The sequence below is a fragment of the Acipenser ruthenus genome, chromosome 1 (assembly GCF_902713425.1).
Source record: "Acipenser ruthenus chromosome 1, fAciRut3.2 maternal haplotype, whole genome shotgun sequence".
NCBI classification, from domain to species: domain Eukaryota; kingdom Metazoa; phylum Chordata; class Actinopteri; order Acipenseriformes; family Acipenseridae; genus Acipenser; species Acipenser ruthenus.
In genome coordinates this window covers 23,344,121-23,371,057 of record NC_081189.1, presented here as the reverse complement: position 1 = coordinate 23,371,057, position 26,937 = coordinate 23,344,121, and the positions used below count along the sequence as shown (strand labels likewise).

General features: G+C 37.2%; 1 protein-coding gene across 1 annotated transcript in view; it reads left to right on the top strand.

Moving 5' to 3' along the window:
- The first annotated feature begins 331 nt into the window (after positions 1 to 331).
- The window catches only part of LOC117973137 (A disintegrin and metalloproteinase with thrombospondin motifs 19-like), a 109,935-nt gene continuing 83,329 nt past the window's right edge, over positions 332 to 26,937 (top strand). Inside the window, exons 1-7 of the mRNA XM_059022272.1 lie at positions 332 to 806; positions 1,189 to 1,640; positions 7,566 to 7,728; positions 11,189 to 11,361; positions 12,947 to 13,030; positions 14,206 to 14,360; positions 14,613 to 14,656. Coding sequence (XP_058878255.1) covers positions 740 to 806; positions 1,189 to 1,640; positions 7,566 to 7,728; positions 11,189 to 11,361; positions 12,947 to 13,030; positions 14,206 to 14,360; positions 14,613 to 14,656 — 1,138 coding nt within the window. The 5' untranslated portion in view covers positions 332 to 739. The remainder of the gene's footprint in view (positions 807 to 1,188; positions 1,641 to 7,565; positions 7,729 to 11,188; positions 11,362 to 12,946; positions 13,031 to 14,205; positions 14,361 to 14,612; positions 14,657 to 26,937) is intronic.

The following is a 26,937-nucleotide window of genomic DNA, read 5'->3' as shown; positions in this document are numbered from 1 at the left end:
TTAGACCTGTAAAGGACCAATAAATGAATGTACAGAGAGTTGAGGTGCAGTCATAAATACAAGCCATCACTTTTTTAACATTAAAAGTGACGTTTCGGCACACACTTTTTGAAATGTAAATACTATAGTTTTAATTTACTGAGCAAGGTTTGCAGAGTTAAATATAAATGTTCCATTAACAATTACTTTCTCCGCTTTGACTCTTTGGGTCATATATCATGGTAAAAAGTTGACTGGCCAATAAGAGATGTATTTATGTGACCCCTCCCCCCTTACTTTCTTTTAGCACCAACCCAGAGTATGTGTATATGTGTAGCATTGTATTGCTTGGGGATGTCTGCGCTGCTAAGCTGTCGGAGTCCTCTAGTGCTCTCTGCTGCTCAGTATGCACTATATACATCATACATACTGTATGCGATCTGTACCGGTCTGTCTCTTTCTCTGTCTCTCGTTCTCTTTCTCTGCTCCGCTGTTCTCAACTCTAATTCTGTGCTGACTTTTGATATTTTCTCTGCGGGACTCAAACTCATTCATTCGGAAACTTCAATCTCGTGTGAGAGTAAAAAAGGGCTGTAGTTTACCCGTGTTTTTGCTATAAAACCCTACTGGCAGTGCATACACAACACATGTGCATGTTATGCATCAAAGCTCTGTTTCCTAAGTGAAGATTTCTGCATTGTTACCTGCTATCAAGGACAAGTTCATTTTGTAAAAACTGCACTGAAGAGTCGTGGGGAATATGCATCTGGGCCACATCTGTGGGATTTTACAGCAGCTGTGGTTTTTGACTGCTACGGTAGCTTCAGGTAAATAATTTGTGTTTCTTTGTTTGTTGACACGATTATTTCAAGAAAATGTAATTATATTGTTGCAAAATTAAAATGTGTCTAAGCAATATCATTTTAAATGTTTCTTTATTTTCTAAAATAGTATAAGAAAGAACAGACCCTTTGCAGGTGAATCTGTGCAGTTTCGTTTCATTCAACGTAGCGCTGCACATAGGCAAAATGAAAACAAATATAGGGTTTAACGTTTATTATAATATACTATTAATATACACCTGAGGAAAACAAAATATGCATCATCTTTATTTAAAGCACGTTTTTTCTCAACATCATTTTTTTTTTTATTGTAAATGCCCTACCAGTTGTAACTAAACACCTGTTATTGTTTTTTTTATTCATTTAGGTTCACATTTCTTTCAAGACTTGGAGTCTGAGATCGTTTACCCTTTGGTTTTACCGGATGCCGCTCCGCCGGGTCCCGAGAGATTCGACACCCAGGAGAGAGATCCAAATGCAGGCAGCAGTTCTCGTGAAGTCCGCTCTATTTCCAAAGGAGAGGAATACGAATCCCAGGAGCTATACCACTGGGAAACTCTTGGACCGCAGACACTGGCTTTTCCGGGGCTCAGGCTCAAAATACCAGCCTTTGGCAATGAGCTCCACCTGATTCTCAAGAGGGACAGCAGGTTTTTATCCAGGAAATTCGTGGTAGAGAACAGACTGAAAGGTCGGAAAGCGTACCTGGACAATTCAACAGTTACCTCTTCTTCCAGCGCTGAAAGGTCGTGTTATTACAGCGGGGCTGTTCTTAATTATGCAGGATCCATCGCCTCCTTTAGCACCTGTGGTGGTCTGGTAAATTTACTTAATTTAACAATTCAACACTTTTTACTAAAGCTATCATTTTTTTCCGTGTATATGTGTGTGTGTGTGTGTGTGTGTGTGTGTGTGGGGGGGGGGGGGGGGGGGGGGGGGGGGGGGGTGCCCTGGGGGGTGCCCTTTTTGCATAGTTCCCACATTTCTGGTAGCCTGTTATTGAGGCACGTTTGCACATACACTACTGTCAGGACACAGTCAAGAGGACTTTTATGGTTGGGAGATCATAGTAATTCAAAATTCAAACTAGTTATTTTTATGTGTGAGCCATTGCCTGCACTGAATTACTGTATTCATCTTAGTTATTATGAGAAAGGTTAAACATTGAATAACTACAAATATTTTAAAAAGAAAATAATAAAGGCAAGGAACAATTACTGTTTAGAAAGTGGTACGTCTTCGGAATGTGGTATGAGTACCAAAACTTGACCTGTGTGATGTCAGGAAGTGGTACTTTGTCTGAAAGTGGTAGTGTCGTAGTTTAGCTATTGTCACGTAGTTTAACTATTGTCAGGTACATTTACCTTTAATTATACGTTATTTTTTTACGATGTAAAAGACTGGAAAATGTTATAAATTCAATTAAACAATGTAAAAGACTGAAAATAGCATAATGTACTAGATTTTTTAATGGCCGTTTCCCTGTTTTCTTAGCAGAAGTTGTTTAGGCATGCACGAGCAAGCACGTCACTTTTTAACGTGCACCTCAAAATAACACTACACCAGTAGATGGCTTTCAAGTACCGGTACTACATCAAGAGCGAGACTGTAACCGACTACAGAAACACGTATGCACGGCTCTCTTAGTGCATTACCTTGTATGATATCTCTGGGGCCAGGGGCGTAGGAATAGCCAGTGCATCCGGTGCAACATCAGAGGGGCCCACACACTCAGAGGGCCCCAGAAGCGTCTGAAAGTTTTGGAAAAAAAAAACAAAATCATTGATAATATCCGTCACATTTAGATTTGCAGATGTTACCACCTTCATGTTTGTATTGTTGTAGCTACCGGTGCCTTTCAAACAATGTCCAATCACTGTTCTAAATCAATCCGCCCGAAAATACATAAATACAGTATTTGTGTGCTTTACCTTTTTTCTGCTTGTCAAGAGAAAGTCGCTGTCCACACTATGCCTTCAAACCGGTTTAAAAGTGCTAAATACGGGTTGAGTCTACACTGCGCGGTGCTTAGTACCGTACTCGAGACCACCTCAGGGGGTAGTCTCAAGTCCGGTTCAAAATTAGATCGCATTAGGTAGTGCGGTTTAGGTATGTTAGCTTGTGATTGAACATAGTGTAGTGTTTGGTGTAAAGATGCCTGCACAATGCTGTAGGTGATACAAACATGTTACATGTAGTCCTATACTGTGTCATGCATGCTAACATTCTGAGAATTAAATATTGTTAAATACTGAACACTTGACTTGACATGTTGTTACATTCAAGTTTGGGCGGTCTCACAATAAGGTCCAGCACTGGGGGCTGTCTTTCTCTTCCTCCGCTACTATCTGGGGCTGCTACATTTTTTTCATTGCAGCTTCTGAATATTTTTGTAAGGTAACACACTACTAATTAAGTGGGGGTATGTTCTTTTCACATCAATGGTAATTGGTATCCATCAGGATGTTGAGGCAGGTCTCTACAGGACTGAAAGGAAAGTGGTTTCCCAAATAGGTGGTTTTCATGTGTTGAGCCAGCCTTGTTTTTGTAAAGGCAGGCTGGGTCTGAGATATTGTGCAGTGGGATAGTAACTGCTATTACAACAATTATCTGCAATGGCTTGGCTTTCAAGCTTTCTTACTGTAGGTGCATCAGGATTAATTGATTACGTGAAGGACATTTTGCCAAAATGCTGTGCTTGATTCAGGTGATAATTATTAGGCTGAGAAAAAAGAAATGTTGCATTTTTTTCTTAAATATTGTTAACAGTGTACCCTTGTAAATGGTGTTTCTCTATTTAGCATCCTACTGTTGATACAAAATATACTTGTTGCTGCAAATTTCTCTTGATTTTAGATATTTGCTGTAAAAGTGCTATATCCTTCACCACGTTATCCGCAATAACAGTAGCTTAAGCACTAACCTACTGTAATACCTGTCCAGTTTCCAAAAACCTGGAGTGCAGCTGCTTACCAAGGTTCTAAGTCTGTGTACGACTCAGTCAGTTAGGGAGCAATTTATAATATTTTTGAGACCTCACAAAGCCTTGCCCAGTTTCTACCTAGGGGTCTTGGATGCAGTTTATGGAATTTACATAATTTAGTTAATTCTAAAAAGCTCACTCTTTCAACTCAAAGCTGTGGGGGACTTGGATCACTTCAAATGATTGCTTAAGTTTAGCTAATGAGTGGATCTATGTTATAGTTAAAGCATGTTTTTATTTGGGTACAAATTGCAATAGTAATAAATTGCTGCTTCAGGGGCATTCAACATTCAACTTTTTTTGGATCTCATGCCCAAACACAATATAAATTGTATAAAAGCCACAATGTTCAATTATCTCCTGAGGTTACAGGGACCTCCTGTGGTTTCCATGGTTTGGACATCTTCCCAAGTCTTGGCTTGAATTACTGGATTATATTCAATGAAAGCAGCACCCCTCAGTACTAAGTAACTCACAGTATGCAGCACAACTTATGTGTGCAAGGCGCTTCTTTTTTTGCTGCCTTATTAAGATAACCAAGACAGCAGTAAAATGCATAATTGAATGGCATAAAAGGCAATTTGTTTGAAATGCAAACGGTTCCAGAGATGATGATGATAAATGAGTACATAGTGTGTGATGTGCTCATAATTCATCATTTTGTTCATAGTTCATAATTTTTGCAGGAAGATAGAGCTGAATGAACAATTACCCATTGATAATATGCTGACTGACCAAAAAAAATGAAGAATGGCATCAGCAGCCCACAGCGAGAAGCTCCCGGTGCACTGCTGGAGTGGAAGCTGGGGTGTCTTGTTCCATGTTCAAGGTTTCTGTCATTTGGGCCTGTGTAGCATGTCTGTTGCTTGGCATGTCCATCACAGTCTAAATTCATCAACTGTAAGCCATCTGTATGCAATACAGGGGACTCCCTGACTATTCTATCAACCCACGCTTGACAGATTGATGAATTCGGACTCACAGTTGTACATTGTAATGCATTGAAAATATTATCACAACATAGTTCTGTCATAATGATGTGACTTGTTTTCTTCGAGTTTGTAATGTACACACATTTTTCATAATGTCAAACTGGAACACAAACATCACACACAGGTTTATTTTTCTTTTTTAAAATATTTTGTATGCATCTAACTTGCCAGCTTCACAACACATTAGAATTCATTTATTTTGGTGTTTTGGCTGATAAGGATTGTCCAGTTAAAATTCAAGTCACATACCAGTGTGCGTGTATAATTTACTACTAGCATTATCAGATTAAAAATAATTGTACATGCACGCACTTATAAATAAATTGGACAACAAATTAGCTATATTTCAAAATATATTATTTTATATAGTTATGTCCCTATTCCCCTTGACGTAAATATTTAAAGGTTTCACTGTAGCCTTTGCATACAGGCTGCTGTATCAGGATGCCTAGGTTTGTAGTCACATACTATCATTATCTGTGAGCCCAAGACCAAAGAAAACTCTTGACAGCGTGGATATGCTTTATTTTGTTTCACTGAAACCATATCTTTGGATAGATTTAAATCTACAGGGTGTCCCGTAAGTCAGGTATCAAAGGCAATATCATATATATGCACATTAGGACGTTCTCTGTTAAATTGGGCACCCAAACCTCTACTACATCACACGCCAAAATGATTTAAATGTGTTCCTCTTTGCTTAAAAAATTGTCACACCTGTAGAAGCTATAGAGGCTAACAATATTGCATATGATGCCTGACTTTTGGCACAACCTGTATACTGTAGATGGGAAAAAGTTGTGCTTAACGTATTGATACAGACCTTTCTTTCAACAGTTAAAGTCTTACTGAGTTTTATCAAGACTTGGACTGTTAGGACAGAGAACTTAGATGGAAAATAGATTTTGGCAAAATGTAACCTTTATTTAACATAGGAGCTAATCCTATTTTATGTATAAACTGTCGGTGCTAAACTCTGGACAGTGATTTTGTTATGAAGATGATGCTGTGGTCACAGGGCAAAGTGTGAATGGAAGTGATATCAATGATACCAGATCAATATAAGCATGTTTTAAGAACTAAAGAATCATTATATTGTTCTTGTGAAGCCTATCTTTGATGGCATGTTAAGACTTAAAGGAATTAAAAAATAAACCCTCAAGGATTTGACATTTACAGGCTTCCCAATAACAATGCTTTGTTATAAAAATTTTTTTTTTTGTGCGTAACCTGGAGACAATTTTAGCAACAAATAAACAAAACCAGCGTGAAGACATAATGACTGACACATTGTTTTTTAGGAAAATATGTTTGACATTAACTTAAACACTGGATGTACAGAATCTACCTGAAAGTTAATTTCACAGTCTGACATAAATAGCCGATTTATAGAAACAGCTACATGTTGTGCTCATCATTTGGGAACGTATTAACAATTAGTGTCAACCAGTGAGCTTCCTGTGTTTCAATAGGAGACTGTGTTTTATTAACTGGTCATTGAGGTAATAATTGAGAGATAATAAGGGATTAGAATTCACTGACGTAATGCATGTAGACTCAAAGTTATAGTTTCAGAATTGGCTTCTGGAGTGCTTTAATGCATGCAGAGTCTCAACGTGGTTGTTTACACATAGTCATTTCATTTTTTTTTTCATTAAAACATCCTGTGATTATGGTTTTGACCCCGTTGCTTTTGTTCAAAAGCCAGGTAAGAACTGGCCTGCTCAACAGTTCTATTTGAAGGTATTTGGGGTAATAGAGCCATTTTAGCATGGAAGGGCTTTTCCAAAGAGGTCCTGTGTCCATTACAGAGGTAGGGGAGTGACCTCTTTTTGGATTCAATAACCTTAATAATGTAGGACATCTCTTAGGATTGCAGCATCCTCAAAGTAAACAGGGTCTTGGTTTTACATCTCATATGAAGGACAGCACTTAGCCCATGACACTGACATGTGTTATTATCTACTCTAGATATCATCGCCATACAGGGTTTGAATATGTTAATCGAACCTGCTGTATGTGTAAGAGAGTATAAGTGGTATTTTATTGACTGTAGTGTTAACATTTCAGCATATTTGGTCTGATGAGATTTAGGTAGAATTACATAAAAAGTAATTATTGTATTTATGATTGAACGTACATGTATCTGACCATTTATAAAGTCTAACATATATGTTAGATATACAGTACAATTAAATTACCTTGAATGTATAGCTACTGATATAGTTTCAGTATACACTGAGTATAATATGAAAGCAAAGTAAATAAACAACACAACACTACCCTTATAATTTTGCAGTTAACTGTGCTTTCCCATGCTTATACTATGTATCAATGTTCATACTGCACTGTACTTATCTACTTTACGATGATTTCACTAGGCTTTTCATACACATTGTTTTTGTTTTGCCATAGCATACTCCAGTAAACTTTAGCTAAATAATTTAAATAAACCACAGTGGGCAACATTTTCCTTCCAATTTGGGATTAGCCTGCTTTTTTTAACTCAAAGAAAAATGCTCTGATTTCAACTCCGGAAGTGGTATTACACAACTTAAAGACTACTTACATTGCCATCAGTTAAATGTTGAGTTCTTTATTTCTGGTTTGGAAAATGTAGAAATAAATTCAAATGACATTTGAAGTCACATTGACTATTTGACATTAAGATATACAATGGAAAATGACTTGGTTAAAACCCCTTTGTTGTTAATCAGTTTTGTGGTGATTTTCTTCAGATTTAAATCCTGTTCTCTTTCTTACTTTCAGATGGGATTTATTCAGCTCAATCAGGACTTTCTATTTATTGAACCTCTAAATCGCACACTGGCAGTAACAGGGCACGCACACCGCGTTTACAGACGGAAACGATCAATGGAGGAGAAAGTCTCACAGAAGCATTCTTCACATAAATACTGTGGGGTTCTTCCTGGTAGGTCTTTACCTTACTTTACAGTTGTATTTCAAGGTCAAATTTCAGATAATCAATAGAAGATCAGCGTAAACAGACTCATTGTCTAAAGGCTCCATGTTATACACAGCTTATTCACTATTCCGTATTGAGCTCTATTCCAGTCTTTAATTAACTCCATTTTTTTTCAAAGAGTACAATTTCACATGAATGTTACAAAACTGAGAAACAAATATCCTGAGAGTGCTTAAAATACCTTAGTTACATTACTTAGATGTTTTGTTCTAGTGTTTACAATTTTTTGTCTAATAATAAAATAGGAGTCAATCAAAGACTGTAGTAAACTCTTTGAAAGCCTTATTACTTTGGTATACTGTATAAATGGAGTCTTCTCTGTTTTGTGTCCATTTATTCTTTCAGCTCATAACAAAGTTTGCCGTACAAAACACTTTGATGGATAATGCAATGCAAGGAAAAGCAGACAGTCTCACTATCTGACCTTTTATCCTTACTGCCATCAAAGGAGCACCATCTGTAACTAGAAGACGTACTGTATGCAGGTCAAGTCCATGCTCATCGAAAAATAATGTTTTTAAAAATAACCTCATCACTAGTGTAACTTTTGAATGGGAATAAAGCTAGCATTTATTTACGAAAACATTTTCCATCAAAAACCGCACATAAATAACAGTTGAGCTATGTCTCTGTTGTCTGTGGAGTTGTTTTCTGCAATTGACAAGTTTTTTTCAGACTGGTCAGGAATTTGCTGAACTGACGAAACTACATTTGATTTTATTTTGGCATCAGTGACTACCTTGTCCAGAACTGCCAGCATGCGCTCTTTCATAGTTTCAGAGTCTGTGAACGGCTTATTTTTCTTTGCTAGTATCAAAGCCACACATAACAAGGCCACTGTAGCATTCTCTTGTTGAGTGTAAGATCTCACAAGAGTTGCACAAGCAAGGAAGAGATCAGTGGCTCTACTTTTGAGCTTCTAACTGCTGAGCCCTCTGGATACGTATTTCCAAAAGCTCCGTGTTTGGTTTCAAAATGCCTTCTCGCATTGCATTCCTTAACTACTGACACACATTCATTGCTCAATAAACACACTGGCTTTGCATTAGGTACAGTTGGTAAAATAAATAGGTATTTATTGGCCCACTGAATCTTACTGATTAGAGAGAGCCATGTTTATATCACTTCAAAATAAGACAGAAAAAATAACTTTTAGCAACACGATTAAAAAACTATAATCACCCACAGATTAACTCAATGGAACTGGCTGGGTGAACCACGTTGAGTGGCTTAGTGGCTGTTAAGGGGTGGTGTGATGCTCACACTGCTTTGCCGTATACAAAAATAAGACACACACCCTAATCACAAATTGATTTACGATGTTACTGTTTTTGTTTTTTGTTTCAGTTTTTTTGTTTTCCATATTTATTTAGTTAATTTTTATCATTTTTGCTGACTGTCGGCAGTTGTCCCTTCTGGGCTGGACGTGGCCCGCGGGCTGCCAGTTGAAGAGCCCTGGTCTTTATGAATAATAAATTATGGAAGATTTTCATATACTGACTAATAACTGTTATTATATACAGACGTGCTCAAATTTGTTGGTACCCCTCCACAAAAAACGAAGAATGGACAATTTTCTCTGAAATAACTTGAAAATGACAAAAGTAACTGGCATTCACCATTGTTTATTCCATATTTAATAGAAATCAGACTTTGCTTTTGATTTTTTATTCAACATAATATTGTAAATAAGAAAACAAATGAAAATGGCATGGACAAAAATGATGGGACCGCTAACCTAATTTTTTGTTGCACAACCTTTAGAGGCAATCACTGCAATCAAACGTTTTCTGTAGCTCTCAGTGAGACTTCTGCACCTGTTAACAGGTAGTTTGGCCCACTCTTCCTGAGCAAACTGCTCCAGCTGTCTCAGGTTTGATGGGTGCCTTCTCCAGACTGCAAGTTTCGGCTCTTTCCATAGATGTTCGATAGGATTCAGATCAGGACTCATAGAAGGCCACTTCAGAATAGTCCAATGTTTTGTTCTTATCCATTCTTGGGTGCTTTTAGCTGTGTGTTTTGGGTCATTATCCTGTTGGAGGACCCATGACCTGCGACTGAGACAGAGCTTTCTGACACTGGGCAGTACGTTTCGCTCCAGAATGCCTTGATAGTCTTGAGATTTCATTGTGCCCTGCACAGATTCAAGGCACTCTGTGCCAGGCGCAGCAAAGCAGCCCCAAAACATAACCGAGCCTCCTCCATGTTTCACTGTGGGTATGGTGTTCTTTTCTTTGAAAGCTTCATTTTTTCGTCTGTGAACATAGAGCTGATGTGACTTGCCAAAAAGCTCCAGTTTTGACTCATCTGTCCAAAGGACATTCTCCCAGAAGGATTGTGGCTTGTCAATACGCATTTTAGCAAATTCCAGTCTGGCTTTTTTATGTTTTTCTTTCAAAAGTGGAGTCCTCCTGGGTCTTCTTCCATGGAGCCCACTTTCGCTCAAAAAGCGACGGATGGTGCGATCAAAAACTGACGTACCTTCACCTTGGAGTTCAGCTTGTATCTCTTTGGCAGTTATCCTTGGTTCTTTTTCTACCATTCACAGTATCCTTCTGTTCAATCTGGGGTCGATTTTCCTCTTGCGGTCGCGCCCAGGGAGGTTGGCTACAGTTCCATGGACCTTAAACTTCTTAATAATATTTGCAACTGTTGTCACAGGAACATCAAGCTGCTTGGAGATGGTCTTGTAGCCTTTACCTTTACCATGCTTGTCTATTATTTTCTTTCTGATCTCCTCAGACAACTCTCTCCTTTGCTTTCTCTGGTCCATGTTCAGTGTGGTGCACACAATGATACCAAACAGCACAGTGACTACTTTTCTCCATTTAAATAGGCTGAATGACTGATTACAAGATTGGAGACATGTGTGATACTAATTAAAGAAACTAATTAGTTTGAAATATCACTTTAATCCAATTATTTATTATCTTTTCTAAGGGGTACCAACAAATGTGTCCAGGCCATTTTAGAATATCTTTTGTAGAATAAGCAATAATTCATCTCTTTTCACAGCTTCTTTGCTTTGTTCTATGACATACCAAAGGCAAGCAAGTATACATGATAAAATAGCTTTTAATTTCATCACTTTTCAGGAGGAATGAAGCATTATTTCAATGAGCTGTAAGGGTACCAACAAATTTGAGCACGTCTGTATATATATAAAGGAAATTCAAATTAAAATGACCCGCCTCAATAATCATAGATCTTAAAAATCAAAGAGGATATCAAATAGCTCCTATATTCACATGAAATATTCCATCCTGAGCTTAGAAACTTCCAGGTGAAAATCATTAGTGCTTACCATATAAGCAGAGATACCGGGTAACCAATGCATTTAGCTGTTGGCAGAGGAGAGCAACACATACTGTGAATATGGCTTTGATGAAGTGATTCTATTTTGCAGATAAAAGGAAAAGCAAGAACAGAAAGTTAACAGAAATTGGAAGAGGGAAAAGATACTCCTATAAATTACCTCATGAATATAACGTGGAGACCTTGGTTGTTGCTGACCCTGCCATGGTCAGCTACCATGGGTCTGATGCGGCAAAGAGATTCATCCTCACAATAATGAATATGGTAAGAGTTCTGACTCATTGACATTAACAGAGGAGGATTGGGCTACGGTTTCGCAAAGTGGGTTATGTTACATTTAACGTACAATGAAATTCTAATATAATTCTTGCATTGTTTAATTACCATGTTATCTGCATTCTACAACTTCCATAAGTGTCATTTGTATTGCACTGAATGGCCAAATATTGTTGCTCTATGAAAACATTTTTTTTACATGCAAATAACTGAATTGTACCTGTCTATGCTGTACCTTGTTTGTTTAAGAAAGACGGTACAAAAGACAACGATACTAAACGGCACATTTTTGCTGATCTGTAATCCAGTAGAGCTGCTACAATTACAGTCAAGGATAATACTTTGTATTAAAGAGCTTGCATTCCCAGTTACATGGAATAGCATTTTGCTATACAGTGTGTAGTCAGATTACGGCATGCAGGTGTACTGCAGTATTTCAGTGCAGAGCACAGATAGTTTTGGTGGAAACAATTGATTTAATTAAACTTGGCAAAGTTTCCACTTTAAGTTTCTAACACATGTATAACCTTGGGCTGCATAAGGTTACTTTCCCAGAGACCTCTTTTGTTTTTTAATGAGACCTATTCATTTGGTTAGCCAAAAAGCAATTATACTAGCCAAAACAGATTATCATTATCCGAATAGGACTATAGTATTAATATAATGAGGCATTATTGTACTAAGTATTTTTTATTTGGTTCAAAAAATAGATTTATTCCACTATCTAGTGAATTAGTGGGGCCCTTATACAGTAAAATATTGTACTTTACAATTTGCTCTTAACACAGTCTAACCATGAATTAACCAAATTGATTAATTATCAAACTGAAATATCGAGGGAGCACTGTAGTTCCTTATACTAATTTCTCATCTTCTTCAGTATTTCATGGTTAATTCCATTGTTGTGGCCAGTGAATCTCCAGATCAGTGTGTCCTAATATGTCTCTTTGAGATCTTTCAAACATAGACCACATGACCTAAGACTACCTAAAACTCATGTGAACATCATGTAAGGCACCACAAAAAGTACCAACATCTGTGTTTCAGCTGTGCCAGTGAGTGCCAGCTACAAATGCACATGGTCCAAAATAATACAAAACTGTTAAAATGTACATTAATGAAACCCAAATGTTTCAAGGCAAAAAACATCCCCTCATCAGTGAAATCTAACGCAGTATATGAAATGGCTGTTAGGTAAACAAACAATGCAATTGCTACCAACAACTGTGATAAGTGATGCCCCACTGTGATGGTATGTAAAAAATCATCCTTATTTGTTCCTTGGATACCAGCTCGTTCTCTGATGTTAATTATTACCTTTTATATCCTCTTGTCCTGGAATGACCCCTTTTCTGTGTTCCTGTCCAATTCCTGCTACCTTCGACCAGGGTTCTGAAAATGTGTATCTTGCCTTTCAGTTTATCAGTGGCATGTTAAAACATATTTAAAGTTAAAACAACATAAGACATGCTGATAATGGTTCGTTTGAACTGAAACATGTTTGTGTAAAATCAGTTCTGTCTCTCTGTCTATTTTATATTATGTGAAATAATAACCTCTTTGATTCTTATAGGTTTTTAATCTCTTTCAACACAAGAGCCTTGGAGTACAAATGAACATTCGACTGACAAAGCTTGTGCTGCTTCATGAGACTCCAGTAAGAAAGAATTCTGTCTTTATTTGATAATGTGTGTAACCAAGGAACCAGTATGGTACAGAAATACATGTATTTTAATGATCTCAGTGATTTTAGTATGATTTTTTTTCAAAAGCATGCTTTAACATGATTAAATGATGGTAATCCAAGTGTCCATAGCTAAGCGATGGCAGTATTTAGACAGGCTGGCTGCTTAAAATAGGACTATCAGGGAGGTCCCTTATGACATACTGCATCTCCCTGGCCTGGTGAAGAACATTTCTCCCTTTACTGTTTTATCTTGTAAGTTTTAGGTTGCATTATAGTAAGACACACATTTATGTAATTACCAATGAAGTGAAATATTGTACATAATCATGAAGCACTGTGTGTTTTGGCATGTGTGTGAAAACCAGTGAATATGTGCAATCAGAAACAATTCATGATAGTATATGTGGCTTGTTTTGTTTAAAGTTGATTACCCCTGCTTTATAACCTTAACCATTTTAGCAGCTGTGGCACATGCAGCAACTAGTGGGTCTTGAACAATGTGTGTCTTTGCATGATTCTGATGCAGAACCATGAAATGGGGCAAGTTCATTCAAGTTCATTCCACTCCACTAGGCTTGTTCTATCCAAGTCCTTAATTGACCCCCACTCTTACTGTATGAAAGTCATTTACGCAGTATTTGCCAATGCTTCAACCAAGTGTTTCTCTAAGCTACCATGCTTTTATTAAATGACAATGAAATACTGCAGCCTTACGCTGCTTTACTAAACGTAACCATAACCATGTGACCAAAGCAAAGACTCCTGATTTCAAATGCATGCTATCAAATACATGCCTTTATGCAATGACTGCATTCCAACTTTATGTATGACTTATATGATATCCTCCCTCTATAGCAGGATGGGGAGTGGTGGCTACAGGTAATTCTAGTCCCCATCTTGATTCATGAACTTCAACGACATCAAAAAACAATACACATTTCAAGAGACATCCACTATGTCAAATGTGTATAGAATATAGCTTAACGGCAAAAATATGGTAATCTACAAGATCGCTCAGTAGACAGAAATGATGCTATGATGACTTTGTTAATAAAAATCTCCTTAAATAAAAACTAAACACACTGGAAAAACAATTCCCTGTATAACCTCAATCTATATCAAGTAATGTATATTTCATTTCATAGGCTGACATGTACATCGGGCACCATGGAGAAAAGATGCTGGAGAGTTTCTGTAAGTGGCAGCAGGAAGAGTTTGGAAAGAAGAACATTCACACCGATTTCTCAACGAGCTGGAGGGAGGATTTACCGTCCGTTGACACAGCTATATTTATAACCAGGTCTGTAAAAATCCTGCATTTTGTTTTGGTTTGTGATGCTACTAGACAATGGTGTAAAAAGATCCGCTTTTTGGAGAGACGAGTGATAAAATATCCATGTTAATCCTATCCATTTACTGTGCAGTGCCACTGAATAAAATAAAGAAGCCTTGTAGTTACTCACTGAGCCATACAAATTATGTGTAAATTAGTCAGATAAATCATTGCGGGTCTGCTTTGGGACTCTACTGAGGTTTTTCTTTTATGTTTCAGAAAGGATTTCTGCGTACATAAAGATGAACCATGTGACACTGTAGGTAAGTAAACACCAGCTTTTTTTGGTTTCTCAGTTCAAAGACCTGAACATGTATATGTTTTGTTGACATTTTGCTAAAATAATTGGCCAGCCGTGCCAAAATATGGGGTGGTTTTGTGAATTGGACTACTGTCCACTAGGGGCTGGATGGACTCAACTCAATATGTTGGATTTGAACCCAATCATCCAAAAGTGAAAGGCATGACAGGCTACTGAATTAACCCTCAAACCCCATTGAAGGTTTTTATTTATTTAACTGATTATTACAGTACATTTTCTTATTCAAGATTTCCAGTCACTCTTAAACTGTTTGAAGTTTCACTGGAACTGGGACAGAAGTGTGACTTCTGCCTAAAATATCTGTGTTCCCAGACCCCAACATCACTTGCTGTGGTGCTGAATTATTTATTTTATTTTTTTTAACGATTTGAACTTTGTTTGAAAAAGAACCAGGCTCCTATCTGCTTTGTGACTGTGTAAGATCCGCCAGAGTTAGAGATAGAAGAGCTTGCGGCCTAGAACTATGGCAAACTCTTTTCATGAAACATCCCTTGGCAATATTGGCACAAGACCTCTTTGGAAACATGCATAACTGAATAAATGAAGTATAGCCAAAAAGTGAACAAATAATTTCCCTCCTGCTTTTGCTCTGAAACGACATTATAGCCATTGTTAACAGGCTTGGCACAGCTCTTGTAAACTTCCTTTCCGTGAGCAACTTAAAGGTTAGAGTTTTATTAAATTGTCCAGCGGGGTAAGCTTCACTGGAGTAATGACCACTTTGTTGTTTTTCTTTGTTTTATTAAGAATTTTATTACAGTGCTGTTGGAGATTAACACCGCTGATATTTCCTTCTCTGGCTGGCTTCAATGAATGCTTTACCTCACAGGTAGTCAGTGGAGGAAATAATAATATCATCTAATGCTGCATTGAAATTTCCCTTAATCAGTAGGAGTATAAAATTGCTATGGCAATTAGCCTGTCCAAATGTATTGTTATAAGTAGATATAAGCAAAAACGATGCTTATTAAAAAAAAAAAAAAAAAAAAAAAAGATAGAGAATCATTCATTCACTGTTGCAGGTAGAAAATAATTTTACCACACTATTTATTTAGGTTGAAAGCTCATTTCTGAAGGTCACACAGAAACATTTCACACTATCAGAAAACTCAGCATTCCTGGAGCGCAGTACATTTTTAGAATTAGTTGAAGGCTGTAAATCTACAGTAGCTTGTTGATGTTCAATATGGAGGGCTCTATAGGATAATGGTCACGAATGACATTCAGGGAATAAAAATCCACATAGTATAAAGGGAATTTTATCTAGATGTGCTCTTTGTTGAAATGCATGGTAGCCTAAATAGAATCCGGTAATTCCTCGAATTATCAGCAAACTTGTAAGAGCTTGTCAAGTTAAACAATTTAGTTCTTGCATAGTAGATCTTATCTAGGCATGCACCATAAAGGGTTCCAGGACGAAATGTTCCTTATGCACTTTAAAAGCTAAAGGTTCCTATCATAACCAAAACCTAGAATTCTGTTATATTACGAAATATTTTCAGTTAATAAAACACACTCATAGTGTTAATTTAGTTATAAAGAAGTGGGATCCTCTTCAAATCATTACTGGCAAGAGTAATATGCAAATGTTCTAAAATGTATCTAGTATACCCAGATTTATGTGCTTTTAGACAATGGCTTAGTAACCATTAAAACAGCATGTTCTGCTTGATTTTAATATCTTCTAAATATTTCTAAATATTTATCAATAATGTTTTGTTTTCTGTGAACAGATGATAATCACGTCCTTGCTTCATCAGAATACCTTTTTACTACAAAAAATGAACTAATAATATTTATTATCAACAACAAATTCTTTAAGACACATTGGGCCAGATATTCAAAAGAGATGCGAGTTTCGCAAGGGCAGTTGTAGGGATGTTTTCTTTTTTTTTAATCACAAGGGTTTTTTCCTCAACTCTGGAGGAGTTGTGAATAATTAAATGTTCACCGAAATTCAAAAAATAAGTTTTCCGCAAATCACAATGTTGGGGGCAAACTTGTTGCATGTATTTGACTCCACTAATTCGCAAACAAGCTAAAATACTATTTAAAGGGTGATTGATTGTGTGAATGTTCGTAGTCAAGATAGCGTTTTAAAATGTATATTTTCAAATGCTGACTGAACAACAGCAACAAGGGGGAAAAAAGAGAAAACTGAGAGATACAGTCGCTAAATATACAAAAATTAATTATTTTCATGGTTAAATATCTATAAAAAATGACACATTCACTAATTGTTGTATCATTTTTTAATATTATCTTTAACTCGTGGAACAGTTGAAAGAGCATTACGTTATCTGGAGAGTGGATGAAAACCAGACGAAGACAAAACTGCCCAGACCCTAAAACAGTGTAAAACGTCTTGAAAAGTATACCACAGGATTGTCAGTATATTATCATTATATTAGTTCATAATTCTTTAATCGTGTAGTATAATTAGACATTTCACATTGATTTAGCACCCCATCCAGAAAGGTTTGTCTTGGTCCTGGAGTATTTTGATTGATTAAAAAATATGAAAATGCTAATATTTTTTATACAGTGCCTATAGAAAGTCTACACCCCCTTTCAAAATGTTCACCTTTTGTTGCCTTATAGCCTGGAATTAAAATGCATTAAAATAGTTTTTTTTTAAATTTATCTACACATCCTACGCCACAACTTCCAAGTGAAAAAAATATTCTAGAAATTTGTAGAAAATTAATTAAAAATAAAAACTGAAATAGCTTGGTTGGATAAATGTCCACTCCCCTTGTAATAGCAATCCTAAATTAGCTCAGGTGTAACCAATCACCTTCAAAATCACACACCAAGTTAAGTGGCCTCCACCTGTGTTAAATTGTAGTGATTCACATGATTTCAGGATAAATTCAGCAGTTCCTGTAGGTTCCCTCTGCTGGGTAGTGCATTTCAAAGCAAAGACTCAACCATGAGCACCAAGACGCTTTCAAAAGAACTCCGGGACAAAGTTGTTGAAAGGCACAGATCAGGGGATGGGTATAAAAAAATATCAAAGGCCTTGAATATCCCTTGGAGCATGGTCAAGATGATTTTTAAGAAGTGGAAGGTGTATGGCACACTGCCTAGATCAGGCCGTCCCACCAAACTGGATGACCGAGCAAGAAGACTGATCAGAGAGGCTACCAAGAGGCCAATGGCAACTTTGCAAGAGCTACAGGCTTTTATGGCCAAGACTGGTCAAAGTGTGCATGTGACAACAATATCCCAAGCACTCCACAAATCTGGCCTGTATGGTAGGGTGGCAAGAAGGAAGCCATTACTCAAGAAAGCTGACAAAACTAAAATGGAACTTTTTGGCGCAAACCCAACACAACGCATCACCCAAAGAACACCATCCCTACTGTGAAGCATGGTGATGGTGGCAGCATCATGTTATGGGGATGTTTCTCATCGGTAGGGACTGGGGCACTTGTCAGGATAGAAGGGGAAATTAATGGAGCAAAGTACAGAGAAGTCCTTGAGGAAAACCTGCTGCCCTCTGCAAGAAAGCTGAAACTGGGACAGAAGTTCACCTTTCAGTATGACAACGACCCAAAACACACAGCCAAAGCTACACTGGAGTGGCTAAGGAACAAAAAGGTAAATGTCCTTGAGTGGCCTAGTCAGAGCCCCGACCTAAATCCAATCGAAAATTTATGGCATGACTTGAAGATTGCTGTCCATCAAAGCTCCCCAAGGAACTTGACAGAGCTTGAACAGTTCTGTAAAGAAGAATGGTCAAATATTGCCAAATCTAGGTGTGCAAAGTTGGTAGACACCTATCCCAACAGACTCACAGCTGTAATTGCTGCCAAAGGTGCTTCCACCAAGTATTAACTCAGGGGGGATAGAGACTTATCCAAGTATGATCTTTTAGTTTTGTATTTTTAATATATAATTTTTTTTACCTCCCCTTAACAGTGTGGAGTATGGTGGTGTAGATAAGTGGAAAAAAATCATCATTTAAAAGCATGAAACTGAGGCACTAACACAACAAAATGTGAAAAAAGTTCAAGGGGGTGAAGACTTTCTACATGCACTGTATATAGACTATAGTGACGTAGTAATCATGTGGTATAGTTTTTAATACGTTCCACATTGTTCAGTGCCAAATCGTATTTTTCTCAACTGGGATTTTTTAGTTTTTTCCTTTCTAAACAACTTGTCTTCATCTTCTAAAACATTGTGAGCTACTATTATAATACATGTTTCAGTAATGTTGCCCTTTCTATGCTTATGAACACTTTGAGCCATTGTCTCACCTTTTTAAGCAAACACATTGCATCAGTTGGGTGTAGCCTGAGCGATTAATTTCCTGTTTAGATTCATTTAAATGTATTCATTTCCACAGCCCTTCAATATTACCACTTCCCCAACACTTTTGAATTCCACAGACTTGCGAATATGTGCAAGATTTTTGCAGTGCAAGTAGAGTTGCATAAAAGTTGTATAAATTAGCAAAATCTTTGACTGTCTGGTAGATCCATAATTATATGGGCTTCATGGATAAGGCAATGGAAATATGCTTGTTACTCTAACCCAGATTCACAGAAGACTATCTAAATGTGAAGGATTAACAAATCAATTATCAAATTAAGATTAGAAAAAATTGCTTTAAACCATTATTATTTTTAACATGTAATTTTTTGGTATAATCATAGAAGGTGTGCAAGGCATGGAAGACCATCCTGCTGGTTATCTTATCAGTAGTTATATTATTTGGAGAGTCACGTTGTTGACCATGTTTGTTGGAGAAGGCTACATCACAAGAAATCAATGCTCTATCTGCAGTTTAAAAGCCAAGGAAGCTGTGAGTTACAACTCATTTTCCAAAGGTTCAATATAGCAACTCAGCTGCTTATTAGCAGAGCAGTCAGTTTATACATGGAATAATACGGTTGCAGTGCCTAGCTCCCTCAGCAATAATTACATAAGGCAGAATCAGCAGAGCCAAGAACTTCAGTAACGAAAAAAAACAGCATTTGAACAAAACTGTGGCACATCTACAGTAAAATGTCTAAATGAATTGTAAAGCAGGTATAATTACACAATTTGCAGTATAACAGCATGGTTGAGGATATGTACTCTGGTATTTAAATGGCTGGTCTGGATTTATGCAGCTCCTGCACAATACAGTAAATGAATGGCTATCTGTGCTCCGAACGACGGAAACGCCCTTCAGTGTTGTATAAAGCCAGCTAATCCGACTGCTGGGAGCACAGCAATGCAGTCGGTTCATAGACAGAAAACCGTACTGCTCTGTTTCATAGATGTGAATGGAAGTGAGAATATAACTGTAATGTAATTACCAAATAAGCATGTAAGTACATTTCTGAATGATCCTTAATGAAGATGTATTGGTTTTAGTATGAGTCATGCAACACAGGATAGTTCCACTGCTTATACTGTTTTAATATTAATAGAGTGTTGAGTGTAGCCATCCCAAGTTTCTACGGAAACCCCAGCTGTTCTGAAGTAATTGTGATGCATTTTGAGCTACCTTTGAAGAGTAAGAAATTCTATGCCACCACTGTCAACACATGAGTTTGATCAGCCTGAAAACCCATGTTAGCTAGTAGCTATTGAAAGATTGATGACTAGCAATAAAATTCTCAAGTAAAAAACATTCTGGTGCAGTGAAAGGCTGAAAGTTCATGCTCTTTCCCCATTATTTCCAGCCTTGGTTTCTCTCAGTGTATACTTCATAAAACACTTTATATGGACACAAATTTCATGGAGACACTGCCTTCTTTTTGTGCATGAAACAGCATCCATTTGCTGAACTAAGCTGAGATTCACACGTTGAACCACCTTATTTCAAGCAAAAGTATGCCTGATCAAGTATACCTATCACATTCATTCACTTATACCTTTGTCTGGACTGTAACTCGTAACTATGTAATGCATTTTGAATATATCTTCCCAAATCAGTTACAAACACCAGATTGCCAAAAGTCAAACATTCGTGAGTTATTTTTTTTCCAACAAAATGATTGGACTTAAACAAGTTTATCCTTCTTGATACAGCTCTACATCTCCCATATGATATTTATAATGCACACTTTTATTGCCTGCGTGCAGTACCTTACACTTATACTTTTGCCATGTGTCTGCCCAGTTCTGAATGCTGTCTAGATCATTTTAAGAACATAAGAACATAAGAAAGTTTACAAACGAGAGGAGGCCATTCAGCCCATCTTGCTCGTTTGGTTGTTAGTAGCTTATTGATCCCAGAATCTCATCAAGCAGCTTCTTGAATGATCCCAGGGTGTCAGCTTCAACAACATTACTGGGGAGTTGGTTCCAGACCCTCACAATTCTCTGTGTAAAATAGTGCCTTCTATTTTCTGTTCTGAATGCCCCTTTATCTAATCTCCATTTGTGACCCCTGGTCCTTGTTTCTTTATATACAGTATATATATTTTGAATGACCTTTGCTGCTGCAACAGTGTTTGCCACTCCTCCTATTTTTGTGTCGTCTGCAAATTTAACAAGTTTGCTTACTATACCAGAATCTAAATCATTAATGTAGATTAGGAATAGCAGAGGACCTAATACTGATTCCTGTGGTACACCACTGGTTACCTCGTTCCATTTTGAGGTTTCTCCTCTAATCAGTACTTTCTGTTTTCTACATGTTAACCACTCCCTAATCCATGTGCATGCATTTCCTTGAATCCCTACTGCGTTCAGTTTGAGAATTAATCTTTTATGCAGGACTTTGTCAAAAGCTTTCTGGAAATCTAAATAAACCATGTCGTATGCTTTGCAATTATCCATTGTCGATGTTGCATCCTCAAAAAAATCAAGCAGGTTCGTTTAAGGTTTCCTTAAAACCATGCTGACTGTCTCCCAGGATACTGTTACCATATATATTGGTAATTTTCCATTTTGGATCGTATTATAGTTTCCATTATATTATTGCAATGTCGTAATATATGAGAAAGATGAATGTCATTCTGTTGTTTAAACTACCATCAATCTATTTTGTTCTGTGTGGTATTGTTAAAATGTAATTGTATATATATTAAAGATGTCGACAGTTTTGAGAAGCCTTGCTATTCATATTGGGAGAGTTGTTATCACATACAGTATATTGCTACCTGGCTGCGCCTACTCTTTCCTCCTTTTTTCACAGTGGCCTCCACATAAAGGAAGACCACCTAAGGTTGCAAACTGCAGAGGTTAAAATCCAGAATAAATATCATTGGTATAAGCATATTCTATCTGATGTGTCTGAAAAGTGCCTTAGGGTTACCACAGCCATTTTTTCATGAGAAGACATTTTTCTCCATATGGTTTCAACTTTTTTTGTTTGTTCTCAAAGAACTTGGGTCAGGCAAGGTTGTAATCCATCACAGAGTTTAAACGAATGTTTATACGAAACTTGCTTCATGTATTTCCACATAATGTGTCATATCAGCTTTAACATATACTGCACATCATTTTAACTAGATGGTTGGTTGACATCTTAAGTGTCTGTTGATGATGAATTAGAGTTGAGAATGAATGCGAATAAGTGTGGAACAAACTAATGTTTTATAAATTCAAGATCATATAATAACAGAACGGTTGAGTAGCACCATGTACACGTTTCAGTGTACAAGCTGAACAATGGCAGCGTTTACATACACAGGTCAGGACAGTTTTCCTCACGACCTGTTTGCCGTACTTTTCAGGAAATGCGTTGCTATGTAGCTCTGATTTACGAAAAAAAAATCATCCGTACTAATTTGGATTACTCAATTAATAGTAATTTAGGGGAGGGAAAATTTAAATGCCCATGTCTGCTTACTAAGTAGGTAAAGAACGACTCTGAATATCGTGAGGAGAGCTTCATACCTTGCCATGAAGATAAAAACATTTAACAAGAGAAATTAATTCACGTGTTGTCGCGCACATTCTGAATTACGCCACGCATTAGCTACTTGTTTGTCTGGTTACCTTTCTAACACACACACACACACACACACACGCACACAATTATATAAAATATAATTTCTACAAGTTTTACTACTTAGAATTTGTATTTGTGTGTGTGTGTGTGTTTGTGGAACATCTAAAAGTTACATTTCATTAACACTAGAACCGCCTTTTACAATACATGTTTTTATTTTGAATATAACCTACAATATTCAGTTTTATTTATATATACAGTACTGTGCAAAGGTTTTAGGCAGGTGTGAAAAAATGCTGTAAAGTAAGAATGCTTTCAAAAATAGACATGTTAATAGATTATATTTATCAATTAACTAAATGCAAAGTGAGTGAACAGAAGAAAAATCTAAATCAAATCCATATTTGGTGTGACCACCCTTTGCCTTCAAAACAGCATCAATTCTTCTAGGTACACTTGCTCACAGTTTTTGAAGGAACTCAGCAGTTCTTCTGTGGATTTAGACAGGCTCAGTTGCTTCTCTCTCTTCATGTAATCCCAGACAGACTCGATGATGTTGAGATCAGGGCTCTGTGGGGGCCATACCATCACTTCCAGGACTCCTTGTTCTTCTTTACACTGAAGATAGTTCTTAATGACTTTCGCTGTATGTTTGGGGTCATTGTCATGCTGCAGAATAAATTTGGGGCCAATCAGATGCCTCCCTAATATATATATATATATATATATATATATATATATATATATATATATATATATTATACAAGCCTGTTGTTATCTCGACTGGACTTAGCAGCCATCAATTCCTTTGTTTTGTACAAGGTAGGAGAGATTTAATCTTGAAGCTAGCCACAGCGCTTCAGCAGAAACATTTTGACAAGGAAACTGCAAAGCTGCAGGCTGTTTAAAATGTACCGGTGGTTGTAGGTATGAGTATAACCGCAGCGGTTCTAGTGTTGAAGTAGTCCATAAATGCACAGTGTGTGTGTGTGTGTGTGTGTGTGCTGAGGGGGGGGGGGGGTCTATGTTTTGTATGGCCTTTCTGCTTTAGATTACCTGATATTAAGTCAGAAAAACTGGATCTTGACTGCTAAAACCTCGTGAGCCACAAGCACGATACCTGCTCTGGTTTACATGGGTTTTTACAGCTACTTTTATCGAGAGAAAGCGATTGACCCTGCCCTTAAATGTCCAAAATTCAAAATGTCCACTCTAGTGCACTGATAGTGTAAGGATTATTGCCCACATTGTCAAACAGGTAACACTATATTTTTCAGAAACACACTACTTACTCTTTAAGAAAATCTGACGGTACCCTTCAATTTTGTTTTTGATCGAATATGACTTCCACATTGTAGTCATGGGAGTTTTTGATTTCTGGATGCTCAAACGGGTTGAGATATTAATAATTGTATTATATAATTATATTGTCAAGTTCGATTGTGGGTATCATACAAAAACAGTATTACAAAGTAACTGCACTGTCAAAGCAGAGACCCTTACATTTCCCCCTGTCACAGGATGGCTTGAGCGGTGACGTCAGACCCGGAAGAAACATACAGTACTGCCAGGTGAAATGGTGAATGCTCTTGCTTGCGCCAGTTTATTGCAAATAAAAGGTTTAAACAGAAAACAAAACACTGAACAAAACAAACGGCGCGGTGGCCAAAACAGACAAACAAACGGTGGACGAACGCTCCACAAACAAGTATTGTTTCTGTTTTTTTCTTATTCTTATTTTAATCTCCTCTCCACACCCGTCCTCCACTCATGAACACACAACCCCGAGTGAGTGAAACACTGCATCTTTCATGCAGCTGTACCGAGACTCGATTGCTAATCAGTCATTCAGTTGGAATCTCGGTACATCTGCAAGTGAACTAATTGTGCTTCCCGTGCTTCCATAATATACACCCTTTATCTGCATGTGAAGTTACTGCCATCCTCGTGTCTAAATACAAATATACATTTTAAATCACTCATGCTCCACATAGCCCCATTATATCCCATGCACCAATACCTATACACCAACATTAACACACCACATGCAACATATAAACATAAAATACACACGGGCGGGGCACACTGCCACATTCCCTATGTTGTTTATGTCCTTAGGGATGTTGAATATAAAATATAACAAAATAAATATAACCTGTTCATCCTATAAACACCAAAATAATGTACAGATATGTCCAAAGTTTTGCATCACCATATAAAATTAACACATTTTGCTTCATAAAGTCGAAATGAAACCTGCTGAATAATGTTACGTTAACATATTGAATGACATATGACATACCGCTTTGTAGTTTTCCATATACAGTGCACTCTGTTTATAAGAATCACATCCGTCCCGGCTGATTTGATTCTTGTAAGCGGCTGATTCTTAAAAGTGCTGCAGAATCAGTATGTTAGTATGAGAATAAGAGCTTTGTTCCCTGCAGTGTAACGGGTTGACCACTAGATGTGGAAGCCTGTGTGCAATGCAGAAGTAAGAGAAAGAAATCAAAACTAAAGAGTAAGAGATCTGTTTGTTCCAGTACGATACTGTGCAAATAAGTAATCACAGTATATGTGTAGTTCTGGGGGGAACATATGAACTGTTTTGATTTGTATTTGTTTAGTTGGGTAAATGGCTTATCCGTCCTGACGTCAGACAGGGACCACACAAAGTATTGTTTAGTTAGTGCTCCAGCTGAGAGCTAGGCTTATTTTGTTTTTGTTTTATTAGCAGTTGTTTCCGCACCGCACTGTAAGAAATTAAACCAACACCGGTTTTAAACTGTAAATCAAGACTCCAGCCTGATCATTTACACTGCCCTCGGCCACATCACATTACAATTAGAAAAAGCACCTCCACACATGAGCATTTTAAGTACAGTATACAAATGTCAATGGTGCTCAGTCACTGAGTAAGCAACTTGTTATATGATCATGATTCTGTTTACTCAAGGCTGCAGAATCCTATTTTACTACAGTATAGTTGAGAAGTGATCGTTTCGTGAGGGTGCCCAGTTTATCTGCTGTGTGGTGGTACGTGTAATGGCCTTTGAATTAAAATAACAGTATTTTACGATCAGGACTACCACTGCATTTAAGCATCTGTGGCTTACGTATTTATTATTAAAATTCTAAGGTGATGCATAACTTCTGGCCATAGCTGTAGACCATTACTTATTTAGCATTCACTGAGGTGGTTTTGTACCCGATTCCTGTCACAGCTCCAAATGCTTCACCACATCAAAATTCCAGAGAAATACACGTGGGCATTGCAATAAAGAACAGACTAATTCACGTTCTGGATTGTAGAAAAAAGGCAGACACAGATTTTTGGCCATTGACAGAAAACCTTAAGATAGCTAAAAAATAAACAAAATAGCAGAAACAGTAATAAGCTACAATTAATTCAAGAAACAAAATACCAAAATATATTTTTGTAGGGATTACTTTTATAAATAATACATACAGTGTCTCAATGAGGACGTTAGCCAGTTTGTCCTGCAGCTCCAGCTTGAAGCAGGAGAAACTGCCACCAGGAATACTTTTAACCCACTGAACATCAGCATGCAGTGCTGCCATCAGATAGTTGTACAGTAGATTTGTCTGGTTCTAAATGCTACAGGAACATCCAACATAGCATTCAATTTATAGAGAAATACCATTTAAATTGATCCACTGGGGGACTGACTGACTGACTGAACGTTTCTAAGGTGACTTTAAGGTTTAATTAAGTTAAAGGTTTGGGGTAAAATTGTGATTTAAGGTTAGGATTAGGCTTAGATACAATGGATTGGATGTTATTATTATTATTATTATTATTATTTATTTCTTAGCAGACGCCCTTATCCAGGGCGACTTACAATCGTAAGCAAATACATTTCAAGTGTTACAATACAAGTAATACAATAAGAGCAAGAAATACAATAACTTTTGTTCAAGCAAGGATGTTCCTGGATGAATCAAAAATGCCTGGCAAAGGGCAAGGGAACAGGAAAGGAAAGTGCTGATTACACCTGGAAGTGACAGTGCGCTGATCCATGTAAAAAATGTTCTGTTCTGAAATGGAGCCACAATACTAAGTTAATGTTTCAGAAGGGTCTTGCAGCAATCCTAACATTACAGGTACCACACCAGAGTGAAATGTTGCAGGGCAGCAAGTAGATTAAGATGGCTTTTATATAACAAAGACTTTATTCGTCCCAAATGTTTTACCCTTGGATCGATTCCAGGTGTGCTGTTAAGCTACAGGAAGTCAAAGCCCAGATATATAGAAAGGGTAGAAATGATTTTCTTTAGCATGATACAGCAGGCGCTAAAGA